We start from the raw sequence: 14,926 nt of genomic DNA on the forward strand, positions 1-14,926 counted from the left end.
GAGGGAGAGTACATTTTTGGGTCATGTTTGTCGGGATTAATTTAACTTTTTTTCCTTAACATTTCTTAGGCCTAACTGGTTTGCCTCGAAGATATTCAGATTTTCCTGATAGTTTCGCTGGGTGGAATTTTATAAGTTCTGTGGGATCTGTTATTTCTATAGTTGGGGTCTTCATCTTTTTATATATTATTTATGATGCATATGTTAAAAAGGTATTATTTCGAGGTTGAGGGTATGATGGAGGCACATTAGAATGAGTGTTAGGATCTCTGCCTGAGTGGCATACTTATTTGGAAGCTACACCATTGCAACCACATCATTAACACTTGAGTCAGCCATTTCTAGTACACCACCCGCGGTTACATCACTTGAATCAATCCCACATCCAATTTCAGTGACATCAGTTTCCCACCCACTTGTGAGCCATGTACATAATTCAGGACCGCCTCCACTGATACCAGCAAACATGACTCAACACGAACCATTGTCAACCTCTGCTTATAGCTCACTACTGTTACCACCCTTGTCAACTCTTAACTTTGGGAGCAGTACCTCATCAACCTTTGCAACAGTACCGGTAGTAACATCTAGAGTAAATCCAGATTTGATGGGTGTCAGGACCACAATCACTGCAGTAGATCACCGTGACCACTCTCGACAATTTGCTGCAAGTAGGCTACCCAAGTTGACCTTACCGACATTCTCTGGAAACCCCCTAGCCTGGCTTACTTTCTGGGATTCATTTCAGGCTGCCATTCACTTGAACCTCAATTTCAGTGGGGTCCAGAAGTTTAATTATCTGAAGGCTCAACTTCAAGGAGACGCAGCACGAACGATTGACGGAATACCTCTCTGTGATCAGAACTATCTTCACGCAGTCACCCTACTTCAAAACCGTTATGGGCAAACTCACAAGTTGGTTTCTGCTCACATGCAAGCCTTGCTACAGGTGCCAAACCCAACGAACACATTAAGTAGTTTGCGCACATTTCATGACACAATTGAGAGCCACTCCCATGGCCTATCGTCCCTTGGGAAATCTGAACAAAGCTATGGTGACTTGTTGGTGCCGATTATTCTGGGCAAACTACCCAAGGATATCCAGCAGAACTTGGCAAGAAACTCCACAAGTACAGAGTGGAAATTTTCTCAACCCATGGTAGCCATTCTCAGGGAGATCGAAATCTTAGAAACTGGTAACGCCAACCCTCACAGTTCCCCATTTACAGCTGCGTTTATGGTGAATTCTGTGCCACCTCGAAGCACCAAACCTCAGGACAAGGGACCACCAGCTTGTGTGTTCTGCAAGGGACCTCATATAGCCAACCAGTGTACTACAACTGATCATCATAGAAGACTAGACATTGTCAAGCAGAATAACCTATGCTTTAACTGTTTAGGGAAACACAAGGTCAGCACTTGCTCATCAAAACATCGCTGCCGCAAGTGCCATCGTAAGCACCACACTAGTCTTTGCACTGAAGTGACCACTGCTAAGAAAGAGGAAAACACTGAGACAACTCCAGTCGCCAAGACAACCCCAGTCACCAAGGAAGGGTCCTTTAGTACAGTGGTCTCTCAACCAGTAACAACTTCACTTCACCTGGCTAGTAACTAGACCTGTTTACTGAAGACTGCAGTAGCCACTATTTCAACTGGAGGTGTTTGTGTGGAATCCAACATTCTCTTTGATGAGGGAATGCAACGTTCCTTCCTAGCCAAAGGACTGGCAGACTGCTTACAAGTGCAGCCACATGACACAGTGGAACTATCTCTCTCTACCTTTGGCACCGGTACCAGTCGCACGGGCAAGTTCGATGTCGCCACAATCAATCTGCACAGTATCTCTGGACATTTGATACCATTAACTGTCTTGATTGTGCCAACCATTGCAGCACCGATACACACAGTGACTCAGAAGTCAATTGCTAACCTTCCTTATCTCAATGGATTACGTCTGGTACATCCAATTTCTTCAGCAGAACAATTCTACATTACCCTGTTAATTGGAGCAGATCAGTACTGGAAGATAGTAGAGGATCATGTGATCAGAGGCAATGGTCCAACGGCTGTAGGATCCAAACTTGGTTACCTACTTTCAGGTCCACTAGACACAGCCGCTTCAGGACAGTTAGTCACCAATGCATTCCATGTGGCAACTCAACCCACTGCAACCCCTGATTTAGAACAGTTCTGGAATGTGGAGTCAGTAGGAATTTCACCCAAGGATGAGTCACCAAACAATTTTCTGGACTCTTATATCACCAATAGTGTCGAACGCTTGAATGATGGTTCTTACTGCGCCCGTTTTCCGTGGAAGGACAGCCATCCTCCCTTACCCACGAATTTCTCAACTTCTGCTCACCGCACTAGATCACTGGCTTGCAAACTGGCACTGAACCCTCCATTGTTGACCAAGTACAGTGACATCTTAACAGATCAGGAACATCGTGGTTTCATTGAGAGAATGACAGATCCAACCAGTACCACAAGATGCCATTACATACCACACCATGCTGTACGCAAGGACTCATCCACTACTCCAGTACGTACAGTGTACGACTGCAGTTGTCACCAAACAAGGAACCAACCTAGTCTTAATGATTGTTTACTTACCGGCCAACCCAAGCTTAATGATCTCTGCTGTATCATTTTAAGATTCAGGCTCCACCCTGTAGGAATTTGCACAGATATCGAGAAAGCTTTTCTACACATACAACTTCATGAAGATGATAGGGACTGGACTAAATTCCTTTGGCTAAGTGATCCACAAGATCCAGACAGTGAGTTTGTTACATATAGATTTAGAGTTGTCTTGTTTGGTGCTGTGTGTTCACTGTTCATGTTAAACGCTGTCCTACATTGTCATTCAACTCAGTACAAATCACCAAATGCAGAGAACATGCTTGATGACTTGTATGTAGACAATATTGTACCTGGATGCCCAACAGAATCAGAGGCTATCAGTTTTTACAACAAAGCTCGATCCATAATGAATGATGCTCACCTCAACCTTAGAAGTTGGGCATCTAACAGCTCCCGACTTATGGACCAAGCAAATAGAGACAAGATTGCGGACACCAACAATCCAGTCAATGTTTTAGGACTACAGTGGAACACCCAGACAGATACATTAGCACTCACATCCAAGTGTTCCATCCCCAGTATCAATTCACTTATCACCAAGAGAGATGTCTTGAAGGAATCATCCAAGGTGTTCGACCCCCTGTGTCTACTATCCCCAGCAACTGTTAGAGCAAAGATCTTCATGCAGTCATTATGGCAGAGAAACATAGACTGGGACGAACCACTATCTGATGAGGACCAGCAAAAATGGCTTACAATTGCAGGGAATATCTAGGAGGCTAGAAGTTTACAGATTCCAAGACGATACTTCCCAACAGTTAGGGTTTCAGAACAACCTGACAGGCTACACATCTTTGCTGATGCCAGTCTCACTGCTTATGGAGCTGTAGCCTTCCTTTGCAGTGGCAACAGCACATCATTCGTTATGGCAAAGTCCAGAGTCGTACCCCTCAAACCACTGACGTTACCTAAACTGGAACTGATGGGTGCACTGACAGTGGCAAGGCTATGTGACTTCATTGTTCAAGCTCTACACCCTCTCAGTCAGTCTACTCACTTTTGGTCAGACAGCCAGATCACTCTTCATTGGATCAAAGGAGAGAAACATGTCAATACATTTGTCACTCATTGTGTTGTCGAAATCCTCAACCACTCAAAACCAGATCAATGGTGATACTGTCCAACACAGGACAACCCAATGGACTTGCTCACTAGGGGCATCACTTCATCTCAACTGAAGTTGTCAACGTTGTGGAAGCATGGACCTCAATGGTTCCCATTCGAGAACAGTTGACCCACTTGGAGCTTCTCACCAACTATCGAATTACAGGCACTGACCATTACCGCAACCAGTTTTAGTCCTTCAACTACTCCACAGTATGCAGGTACTTTACATATTAACTGTATTATTGACATCTCCAATTATAGCACACTGTCCAGACTTCTGGCAGTTACTGCATACATGTATAGATTCATCTCCAATTGTAAGAAGCCACAGCAGGAACGAGAAACTGGATCATTGACACCATCTGAGCAACACCACGCTTCAATCATTTGGGTGAAGCAGTGCCAAGAAGAGGTTTACTCCAGAGAACTTGTGAACCTTACCACCAATCCCGCCAAGAGACTACCACTTGTTTGCCAATTACGTTTATTTGTTGACAAAGACCACCTGCTCCGCTGTGGCGGAAGAATCCATAACATTCCCCTAAGTGAGACAGCAAAGTTTCCGCTTCTGCTACCACCCAAACATTGGCTAACATCTCTGATCATTCATAGTATACATGTACAGTTATTTCATGCTGGAACCAATGCTACCCTTGTAGAGAACTAGACAGTATATAAGTTAGTATTGTAATTTAGGCCTCCCTTTGATAGCATGTATTTAGGCATTGTTATGCGCATGCGTGTATGTATGTATGTATGTACGACGTAACGTATTAAGATGGTGAACGTGTAGGCACATATGGCGTGTTAGTACTCACGGATTCATTGAACCCTGCTACGAATACGATATTAGTTGGTGGTGTGACTAGCTGCAGAAGTGCTTCGTGAGAAGCTACCCTCTTTGAACGCTCAACGCCACCGATCATCTGGATTGATCGCTCCTCCTAAACTCAGAAGTCGTGGTACCGTGGCATTCGATTTATTCGAAACGGTACCCCATAAGGCAAGCGTTCCGTAGTACTAGAGCCGTTGTTGTTTTTTTTGCACATTTTCTTGCAGTGTGCGCTAATTGAAATCACTTGTTCACACGATGGCAGAGATCACAGGCCTCAAGAATTCTAGAAAGGCCTACAAAAGCCACGTTACTAGAACACTCAAGAAGGTGGAAGAACTGATGGCCATAAAGGATATCGATGAACTCCAAATGTCATCCCTGAAGACCTCACAAGAGATTCTGGAAAAGAAGAAAGGTACCATCCACCAGTTAGACTCCCAAATCCTTGAACACACAGAACCAGTTGACTTAGAAGATATGATCCTAGAAATTGAAGAAACTCAATATCTCCTTTTAGAGAAAATTAACCAAGTTGAAACATTCATCAGTCTGCATACCAGGGCTCCTCCAGTTGTGATGCCACCAGTTTCAACACTACCATCTACGACCCCGGTTGCCGTTGAGTCTACCGCTGTTGTGTCACTTCCACATGCTGTGACATCCAGTTCTAGTGCTGCAACTAACACTGCATCCACAACAGTTACAATGCATGGAACATCACCGGTGGTCACATCAGTTATACCGCCTAGTCAACCACCACCGGGTGTCCCGACAAGCACCAGTGCAGCAAACCTGTAACCTCAAGCAGCCAGCAGGCTCCCCAAACTGACACTTCCAGTATTCTCCAGTGACCCACTTTCTTGGCAGACGTTTTGGGACTCTTTCAGTGCCGCAGTGGATACTAGTCCCACATTGGGTGCAATCCAGAAGTTTAGTTATCTCCGGGCCCAGCTCCAAGGAGACGCTGCCAGGACCATTGCTGGTGTTCCTCTTACAGAGGCCAATTACACCCACTCAGTTTCGTTACATAAAGAACGCTTTGGTCAATCTAGCAAGATCCAGAATGCACACATGCAGGCTTTGCTAGAACTTCCTGGCCCAACCAATGAGCTGTCCAGTCTCAGATTATTCTATGATTCGGTTGAGACGCACATTAGAGGACTATCATCACTTGGGGTGTCAAATGAATCCTATGGAACTCTTCTGGTGCCAATTGTTTTAGCCAAATTGTCAGTACCAACCCATAAGAACTTGGCTAGAGAACACAGTAATCTGGACTGGTCCATTGACAACCTTCAAGCAGCAATACTTAAGGAGATTAGAGTGATGGAGACAGGATTTTACACCAGTGATGCACAGTCAAGTACTACCAAAGGATCATATCCTACCGCACTGTTTTATGCTGGTATTAGAGGATCACGCTTTAACCCCTCTTCTAATGGTAAGAAGAAACCACTGTGTGTATATTATAAGGGTGACCACTCCCCAAGTATGTGTGAGGTAGTTAGTGATGTTCAGAGGCGGCTTGACATAGTTAAGAAGGGAAATTTAGGTTACAATTGTTTGGGTAACCACAAGGTGTCACTCTGTAACTCTAAATTTAGATGTAAGAATTGTAGACATAAGCACCACACTAGCCTATGTAAGCCCATCACTGAAGACCCCAAACAACCTGATAAGAGAGACAGCGAGGTGAAAGGTGCAACTTCATTAACACAGGCCAATACTCAGACACAAACCAGTATGACCATGGCTCCAGTACCATATGATTCTAATAAGTCCCCACTTACCACCAATACCATCAGTCTGCTAAAGACAGCTGTTGCTCCCATTAGTGCTGAAGGCTTACGGATACAGGGTAATATCTTGTTTGACGATGGTTCCCAACGTTCTTTCATTACAGAAGAGGTGGCCATTAAGCTCAAATTGAAGCCTACTACCAGTGAACATATAGCAGTTGCACCCTTTGGTGCAGAATACACATCAGCACAACATTTGTCAGTAACCTGTGTGTATGTAGAAACTAACTCAGGGGAACGAATACCAATCGCCGTTCTCATTGTCTCATTTATTGCCGCACCACTTCAAAATTCTGTGCGTGCTTCTGTCAGTACCTTTCCACATCTACAGGGACTGAAATTTGCTCACCCCATTACTAATGAAGAGAATTTTCAGATATCTGTGTTAATTGGGGCAGACTTCTATTGGACATTTGTTGAAGACAAGATAGTGAGAGGAGATGGTCCAACAGCTCAACAATCTAAGCTAGGTTACCTCTTGTCTGGACCGATACACCAAGTGATACCACATTGTGCCACAACCAATGCCTTTCATATTGCCGTGATGAACCTATCTGTTGAAGATCCTGATCCTCAGCAATTTTGGTCTTTGGAAGAAACAGGTACAGTCAAACCTGCTTTGCCGAGTACAGATGAAGATTTTCTCCACCAATATCAATCAACCAACATCAACCAAGCTAAGGATGGCACGTACACCGCCAGATTTCCCTGGAAACCAGACCATCCCTATCTTCCATCGAACTTTGCAGTGTGTGAAAGACGTACACGAAATCTAGTTTCAAGACTGACACAATCACCAGCTCTCCTACACCTATACAATGACATCATTTCAGATCAGGAGAAAAGGGGCTTCATAGAGAGACTATCGTCTGATCATCAACCTGAGCAACTTCACTACCTCTCTCATCGTCCTGTCAAAAAGGACTCTGTTACTACACCTATACGGATAGTTTTTGATGGTAGTTGCCGACAGGGGAAAGGGTCAGCAAGCCTTAATGACTGTCTACTTGAATGACTTGTGCTCCATTCTGCTTAAGTTCTGAGTACCAACATTTGCATTTGCCACAGATATTGAAAAGGCATTTCTTCATGTGAAGTTAGACAAGGCCGATATTGATTATACTCGTTTCCTGTGGCTTTCAGACATTACCAAGCCAACTGGTGAACTAGCAACATACTGTTTCAAGGTTGTTCCCTTTGGAACCACAAGCTCACCCTTTATGCTTAATGCCACCCTAGACTTACATCTCAGTAAGTTTTCCTCTCCAGTGGCTAGTGACATGAAAGCAAACTTGTACGTTGATAACCTCCTTTCCGGTTGTAATTCAGAGGACGAAGTTATAGATTACTACGAGCAAGCCAGACACATTATGGGTGAAGCGAGATTCAATCTACGTTCATGGTCAACAAACAGTTGCCGTCTTCGTTCTATCATTACATAAGATAACACTAATGATCTCAACACAACTGTTAACGTGCTAGGTTTACAATGGGACACCTTGACAGACTCGATATCATTCACACCAAGGCATTTTGTTTCGCTTACTTCAACCTCACTTGTAACCAAGAGGGAGATACTACGTGACTCGGCACAGATCTACGATCCTCTAGGGCTTTTAGCACCTGTCACAGTTAAGGCTAAGATCTTGGTACAAGCCATGTGGAAACAGAAGATTGATTGGGATGAGCCACTGGATCAAGAACTAACCAAAGAGTGGTCCATCATAGCTGAAGACATCAAGGAAGCAACCACTATCACCTACCCACGGCCCTATTTTGTGCCACACCATCAACTCTCATCAGCAACGCAACTCCATGTATTTGTTGATGCAAGCCTTAGAGCATACGGAGCAGTAGTGTATCTACGACAAAGCAACTCCATTTCACTGGTGATGTCCAGATCCAGAGTCACCCCCACCAAGTCAATCACCCTCCCAAGACTGGAACTTATGGCAGCAGTTACCGGTGTGAGCCTGGCGAATTTTGTGATAACCTCAGTGATGTACAAGTTTTCTGAATTTTCCACATTTCTTTGGTCTGATAGCCAAATTGTGTTACACTGGATCCATCACCTGAAGTTATCCACACAATCCAAGCCTTTTATTGCCAATCGTATTCAGGAAATTAGAGACTCTTTTCCTGTGGAACACTGGAGTTATGTCCCAACCGCAGACAACCCGGCAGATCTTCTAACAAGAGGGTTACCCACACAACAACTACGTACATCAAGACTCTGGCTCTATGGACCTTCATGGCTACCATCAGAAACTCAATGGCCAACCTGGTCTCCCATCAATGTTCTCTCTCTCCAAACAACAGAGGCTACAGAAGCAGTATCAGATCTTGATTCCACTAGTGACATTGGACAACCCCAGAGTCATGGGATTCACTGTATCATTGACGTGTCTCGGTACAGTCAACTTTACAAGCTCCTGTCTATCACATCCTATGTCTTACGTTTCTGCAATAACCTACAACATCCTACTAACAAGAATTCTGGTCCAGTTACAGCTAAAGAACTATCTACAGCTAGATTAGTTTGGATACAGTGTTGCCAATCACAAGCATATAGTAAGGAAATCACCAACCTTAAGGAAAAGTCTGGCAAAAGATTACTATTAGTCCGACAACTCCGCTTGTGTCTGGACAAGGATGGTTATATTAGGTGTGGCGGGAGGATTCACAATGCTCCCATAGGTGAGTTAGCCAAGTTTCCGTATCTGCTTCCAGCAAACCACATGTATACAAAGTTACTTGTCTATGCTACACATGTTAAGCTTTGTCATGCAGGTGTAAACAGTACAGTAACTGCACTGCGACAATCATACTGGATTCCGACAATAAGGCAGTGTGTGAAGAAGATATTGAGAAGGTGTGTTGCATGCATTAAGTTGATTGGAAAACCGTACAGGATTCCGGATCCCCCACCACTACCCAAACTCCGCATTGAACAGCCAAACCCCTTTGAAGTCACAGGCGTTGACTTTACAGGTGCACTTTATGTTAAGGATGATGGAACTGAGCGAAAGGTATACATTTGTCTTTTTACCTGTGCTACCACACGTGCAGTGCATCTTGAGGTGGTCCTGGACCTTTCTCTTGAGAGTTTTATGTTGGCGTTTTGCAAGTTCACCAGTCGCAGATCAACACCTGTAACCATGGTGTCAGATAATGCATCTACATATATGGCTGCAGCAGAGGAGCTAACCAGACTGTTCCAATCTCCATCTTTGAAGACCGCTCTTGAATATCATGGAGTCACCTGGAAGTTTATTCCCAAAAGGGCTCCATGGTATGGGGGCTTTTGGGAGAGGTTAGTAGGACTTACCAAACAGTCACTCAGAAAGGTGCTGGGAAGAGCTTTCGTCACTTTACCAGTTCTCCAGACTATAGTAGTAGAAATTGAGGCAATACTGAATGATCGCCCATTAACGTATGTTTCAACAGATGTCAGAGATGTGGAGCCTCTTACCCCTGCCCATCTGTTATGTGGCAGAAGAATCACATCATTACCTCATGAGTACGATGAGAATGTTGACGACCCAGATTATGTGGATGCTGCAGCTATGAGGACACAAGTTACCAGACACTCTAGGATTCTTGTTCATTTTCAGTCCAGGTGGAAGAGAGAGTACCTTACCTCCCTGAGGGAGTTCCACAAGGCGTCCGGACACAACAAACAATTGATCAAGAAAGGAGATGTTGTTTTGATGCATGACGACAAACCTAGACTGAACTGGAAACTTGCAGTAATTGAAGAGCTCCTAGTTGGAAATGATGGACTCGTCAGAGCAGCAAACATACGGACTGGCAATTATATCACATCTAGACCTATATCGAAGCTGTACCCGCTAGAAGTATCTACAACTCCGAGTACTGAAGCAGACAGACTCACAGAGCAAGGTGACAGTGAACCCGCTATTGTTGAACAGACTGTTATTGAAGGACGTCCTAAGAGAAGAGCTGCTGAAAAGGCTAAGTTACAGATGGTCAAGAGACATATGCCGCCCCCCGGAGGATGTAGAGAACTAGACAGTATATAAGTTAGTATTGTAATTTAGGCCTCCCTTTGATAGCATGTATTTAGGTATTGTTATGTGCATGCGTGTATGTATGTATGTATGTACGACGTAACGTATTAAGATGGCGAACGTGTAGGCACATGGCGTGTTAGTACTCACGGATTCATCGAACCCCGCTACGAATACGATAACCCTAACGGCCATAAGACAGAAATTTTGGATACCAACTGCCACACAACGTATAAAGTCACAACTATGCCAATGTGTTATTTGCCGTAAACATAGCAGAAAGCCATACCAGATACCTGACCCTCCACCACTGCCACAGATTCGCACTTGTGCTTCAGTTCCCTTCACCATCACAGGCATCGACTTTACTGGGACACTCTATGTACGCAGTAATCACACTGAGGAGAAAGTCTACATCTACCTGTTCACATGTGCCACGAGTCGTGCCATTCACCTAGAGATTGTTACAGATTTAACAGTGGAGACTTTCCTTCTGGCATTCAGGAGATTTGCCAGTCGCAGGTCACTCCCACAGATTCTCATGTCAGATAATGCTTCTACCTATCTGGCAGCTGCAGATGAACTGCAAAAGCTTCTACAATCAGAACGTCTCACAGAAGCACTTGGGAGGAAAGGTGTACAGTGGAAGTTCATCCCAAAACGTGCCCCCTGGTACGGTGGGTGGTGGGAGCGCCTTATCGGTTTAACAAAGATGTGCTTGAAGAAGGTACTGGGGAGATCAAGGATCAGCTTAGTTGTGTTGCAGAAACTAATAGTAGAAGTAGAGGCCACACTCAATGACAGACCTCTGACACACGTATCCTCAGACCTCAGTGATGCCGAGCCACTCACACCAGCCCATCTTTTACATGGTCATCGCATAACACCACTTCCTCATGAAGTAGTGGAAGGGCAGGACTTGACTGATCCCACATATGGTGGTATAACCAATGTTTCCCATAGAGTAAAACTGCAAGCCTTTCTCTTCAACCAGTTTCAGTCACGCTGGAAATTTGAATACTTGACCTCCCTCAGAGAGTATCATAGAACCACAGGAAGCAACAGTTAGCAGATTAAGCAGGGAGATGTTGTCCTGATGTGGGATGAAGCTCCACGGAGCACTTGGAGATTGGCGATTGTTGAAAAACTGATGATTGGGAAAGACAGACTAGTGCGTGCTGCCTACATCAAGACATCACAAGGAAGAACAAACCGCTCCATTGCCGAATTGATACCGTTGGAAGTCTCATCTCCAACAGTTACCGAAACTGAAGGATCTACCAGTGGTTCCCAGAAGGATACAATCAACAAGCCCACAGTGAAGAACACAGCTGATAAACGACCGAGAAGGGCAGCCGCTCACAGGGGCAGAGAGAGAGTTGTGAATTGGGTGAAACAGCTTGGTGCCTCCCCGGAAGATGTCATGGACTGACTGCATAGTTACAGCTAACAGTAATGTATAGTAGTAATATAAGTAACTTAGGCATTATTTAGAATGTATGGTGTCATGTGCGTACAATACAATAAGATGGAGTCGTAGTGTGTTCCTTGCGGTCTGAGCTGTATCTGACTGTATCGGTAGAAGACGAAGTAATACTTCCTAGAAGCACTCCCGAACCTTCTCTACTATCACGCCGTCCCCTACAGACGCATCAATTTTGCCACGGAACTAAGTATTTGTTAAGTGCATGTACCTAATAAAAAGCCTTGTTGTAATATGGACTTACTCTCTTGGGGTGGTGTGATTTGCAATCACCACGTGTACCAGTATTTGGAGTCCAGTTCCTGTGCAAATCCTTCGTATGAACCACACTGCAGAAGACCATTTTGCTTGGTAAGCATAGCGAAAGGCTTGTTATTATTGGCCATGTGGCAGGCGGAAATTTTGTACTTTGCGCCATTGACAAATCTCTAGCATTTCTTCTCTTGTATAACTACACTTCATGTTGGAGCTTCGTGTTTGCCACATGCGCTTATCAACCATGATTAAAAGCATTTGATAATATGTTGCAGTATATGTTGGTGTTCTTTGTCCATTGGTTTACCAACATTATAGAATTTATAGCTTAGACATAAAGTGGATTTTGCAGTAGGATTTATTGTACATGTCTGAACAATAATAAGTACTGTATAGTCTGATTGTTAAGCACACACAAATATATATATATTAAGCACACACTTGTTTCTGTACACTATATGCAGGAACATTAAATAACATTAATACATTTAGCAGTAAACAACTCAAGATTTATAATTCTAAATTACCTTTAGTCTCCATTCCACTGATGGCAAACTCATCATTCAGTTTCTTGAACACGCTGGACTGGTCTAACTGCTTTATCACATAGCTAGCTCTATAAGCCACTCCTGTTGACCCCTTCACCACATAGAACTCTATGACATTCCTACAACAACATGATCACATGATCAGGAGGAATATAACAATACACAATAGTAAATGATAAAATGTGCTGTGAATAAGCCATCATTATTCGGCTAGGGTGTATGTTCTATTAGAGTATTATTAGTGGTGTGGGTACATACTTTGACAGTAGTTGTCTTGTTTCTTGAATGATCACTTTACTATCTGGTCCTATTTCATTGCTGATCATCTCTCGTAGTAAATTCTGTGTAGTAGTATGTAGCAGATAAATCTAGTGTACTTGTACACCATGTAGCACTAATACCATGTACTAAGATACAATACTAGACTACACATACTCACCAGCTTGTGAAAGGTCAGATCAACATAGTCATCAGATAAGAACAATTGTACCAGGTTCTCCTCATGAACATCTAGATAAACACAATATACAACATTCACACTAACAGGCAGTTACTAATTCCCTCACCAGGTAGCACAGTAAGATTGACGATGGTAGTAGAGTGAACATTATACTTGTTGTGTACGGTGAGGTTGAACAGGTAGACCCCCTCCACAAAGTTAGTGAAGTAGAGCACTGCAGACCGGTCTGATCCCGGTAACATCTCCTGTAATGGATGTAACACAGCAGCTACCTTTATGGGATACTAGTAATTTTCACAAAATGTGTAGAGAATTATCAAGACTTAGCTATAATTAGAAAATTATGTGATCACGTGTCAGGCTTGATTCTATAGTGAGTATGAATTAGAGTGTACATGAGAATGGTGTATATGGTCTGCTTCCAACGTAGGTTCTCTACTTCAGTGCTGTGACCAGGATCAGTCAACTCTTGTTCAGGTTCTAACCCTAGTCGCAGAAGCCATGGTAAGGCACAGCTACAAGGAGATGCTTCCCGACCAATTACTGGTCTACCACTTACAGATGCAAACAATATTACTCTGCTAGAAAGAGACAGATATGCTCAACCACATAAACTATTTAATGCACACATGAAAGCACTCCTGGAAATGCCATCCACAATGAACTGTCTTGTTAGCTTGCATATTTTCCATGACTCTGTTGAAAGTCACAGCTGGGGATTATCATTATTAGGCAAATCAGAACACTTATATGGAGACATCCTAGTACCAATCCTTATGGGCAAGCTATCACCAGAAAACCACATAAACTTGGCTTGTGATCACTCCAACACTCTGTGGATCCTAGCGGACCTAATGGTAGCAATTCTAAAGGAAATCCAAGATGTTGAGTCTGGACTATATGACTCACACAATGTCTTATCAAGGTCGACTGTTGCATCCTTTCACATTAACTCCCAAGATTATCTAAAGAAACAGTGCCAAGACAACACCGATGGCAAGAAGAAATAACAGTGTGTGTTCTGCAAGGGATCCCATCCTGCACCCTGCACACAACTGTGATGCAGTAACCGATTGCCAGAAGCAGCTTAATATCGTCAAAGTTTGTGCTTCAACTGTCCAACCCATCACAGGGCTTCCAGTGTCCATCCGAATTCCACTGTAAGAAATGTAAGATGAAACATCACATAAGCTTATGCAATGGATCAGTGAACACAACAGTTGTCAACATCCCAAGATGGAGCCACCAACACCTTGACAACACAAGAGACTCCTGCGTTACCAGTCTCATCCCATGTAGTTCCTGATTCACATCACACTCCTTACTTGTCACTTGCTGTTCTTTGAAAACTGCTGTTGCTCCTGTGGTTGCTGGTGAAATCAGAATGAATGGCAACGTTTTATTTGATGAAGGAGCACAGTGTTCTTTCATTTCATTACAGTTGGCCACAGCACTAAAAGTTGTACCAACCACTACTGCACATGTGGTCTTTTCCTCCTCCAGTACTGAGATTCTTCCAGACACTTGGAATCGCTACTGTTCATGCAGAGACAAATATTGGCAATCTGATTCCTATCTCAGCACTAACAGTTTCAACAATTGCAGTGTGGTTCAGAGAACAGGTAGCCCAGTCTCTGATGGTGTCTTAACAAATAACCAATAGTAATCTGTACCAATGAGCATAAACAGATAAAATCTTACCAAGATTAGCACTGAGACCCTTCCAGATCATGAGCTTCAACAGTTGTGGTCCATAAAGGCC

The 14,926-nt window shown here is 43.6% G+C and overlaps 1 protein-coding gene across 1 annotated transcript in view; it reads right to left on the reverse strand.

The window, feature by feature from the left end:
* Positions 1-14,926, reverse strand: part of LOC136250010 (dyslexia-associated protein KIAA0319-like protein) — a 28,041-nt gene that overhangs the window by 1,604 nt on the left and 11,511 nt on the right. The window contains exons 14-17 of the mRNA XM_066042166.1: positions 13,271-13,409; positions 13,144-13,214; positions 12,963-13,045; positions 12,684-12,823 (exon numbers count right to left, since the gene is read on the reverse strand). Coding sequence (XP_065898238.1) covers positions 12,684-12,823; positions 12,963-13,045; positions 13,144-13,214; positions 13,271-13,409 — 433 coding nt within the window. The remainder of the gene's footprint in view (positions 1-12,683; positions 12,824-12,962; positions 13,046-13,143; positions 13,215-13,270; positions 13,410-14,926) is intronic.

This window comes from Dysidea avara, chromosome 3 (genome assembly GCF_963678975.1).
Source record: "Dysidea avara chromosome 3, odDysAvar1.4, whole genome shotgun sequence".
Taxonomy (NCBI): Eukaryota; Metazoa; Porifera; class Demospongiae; order Dictyoceratida; family Dysideidae; genus Dysidea; species Dysidea avara.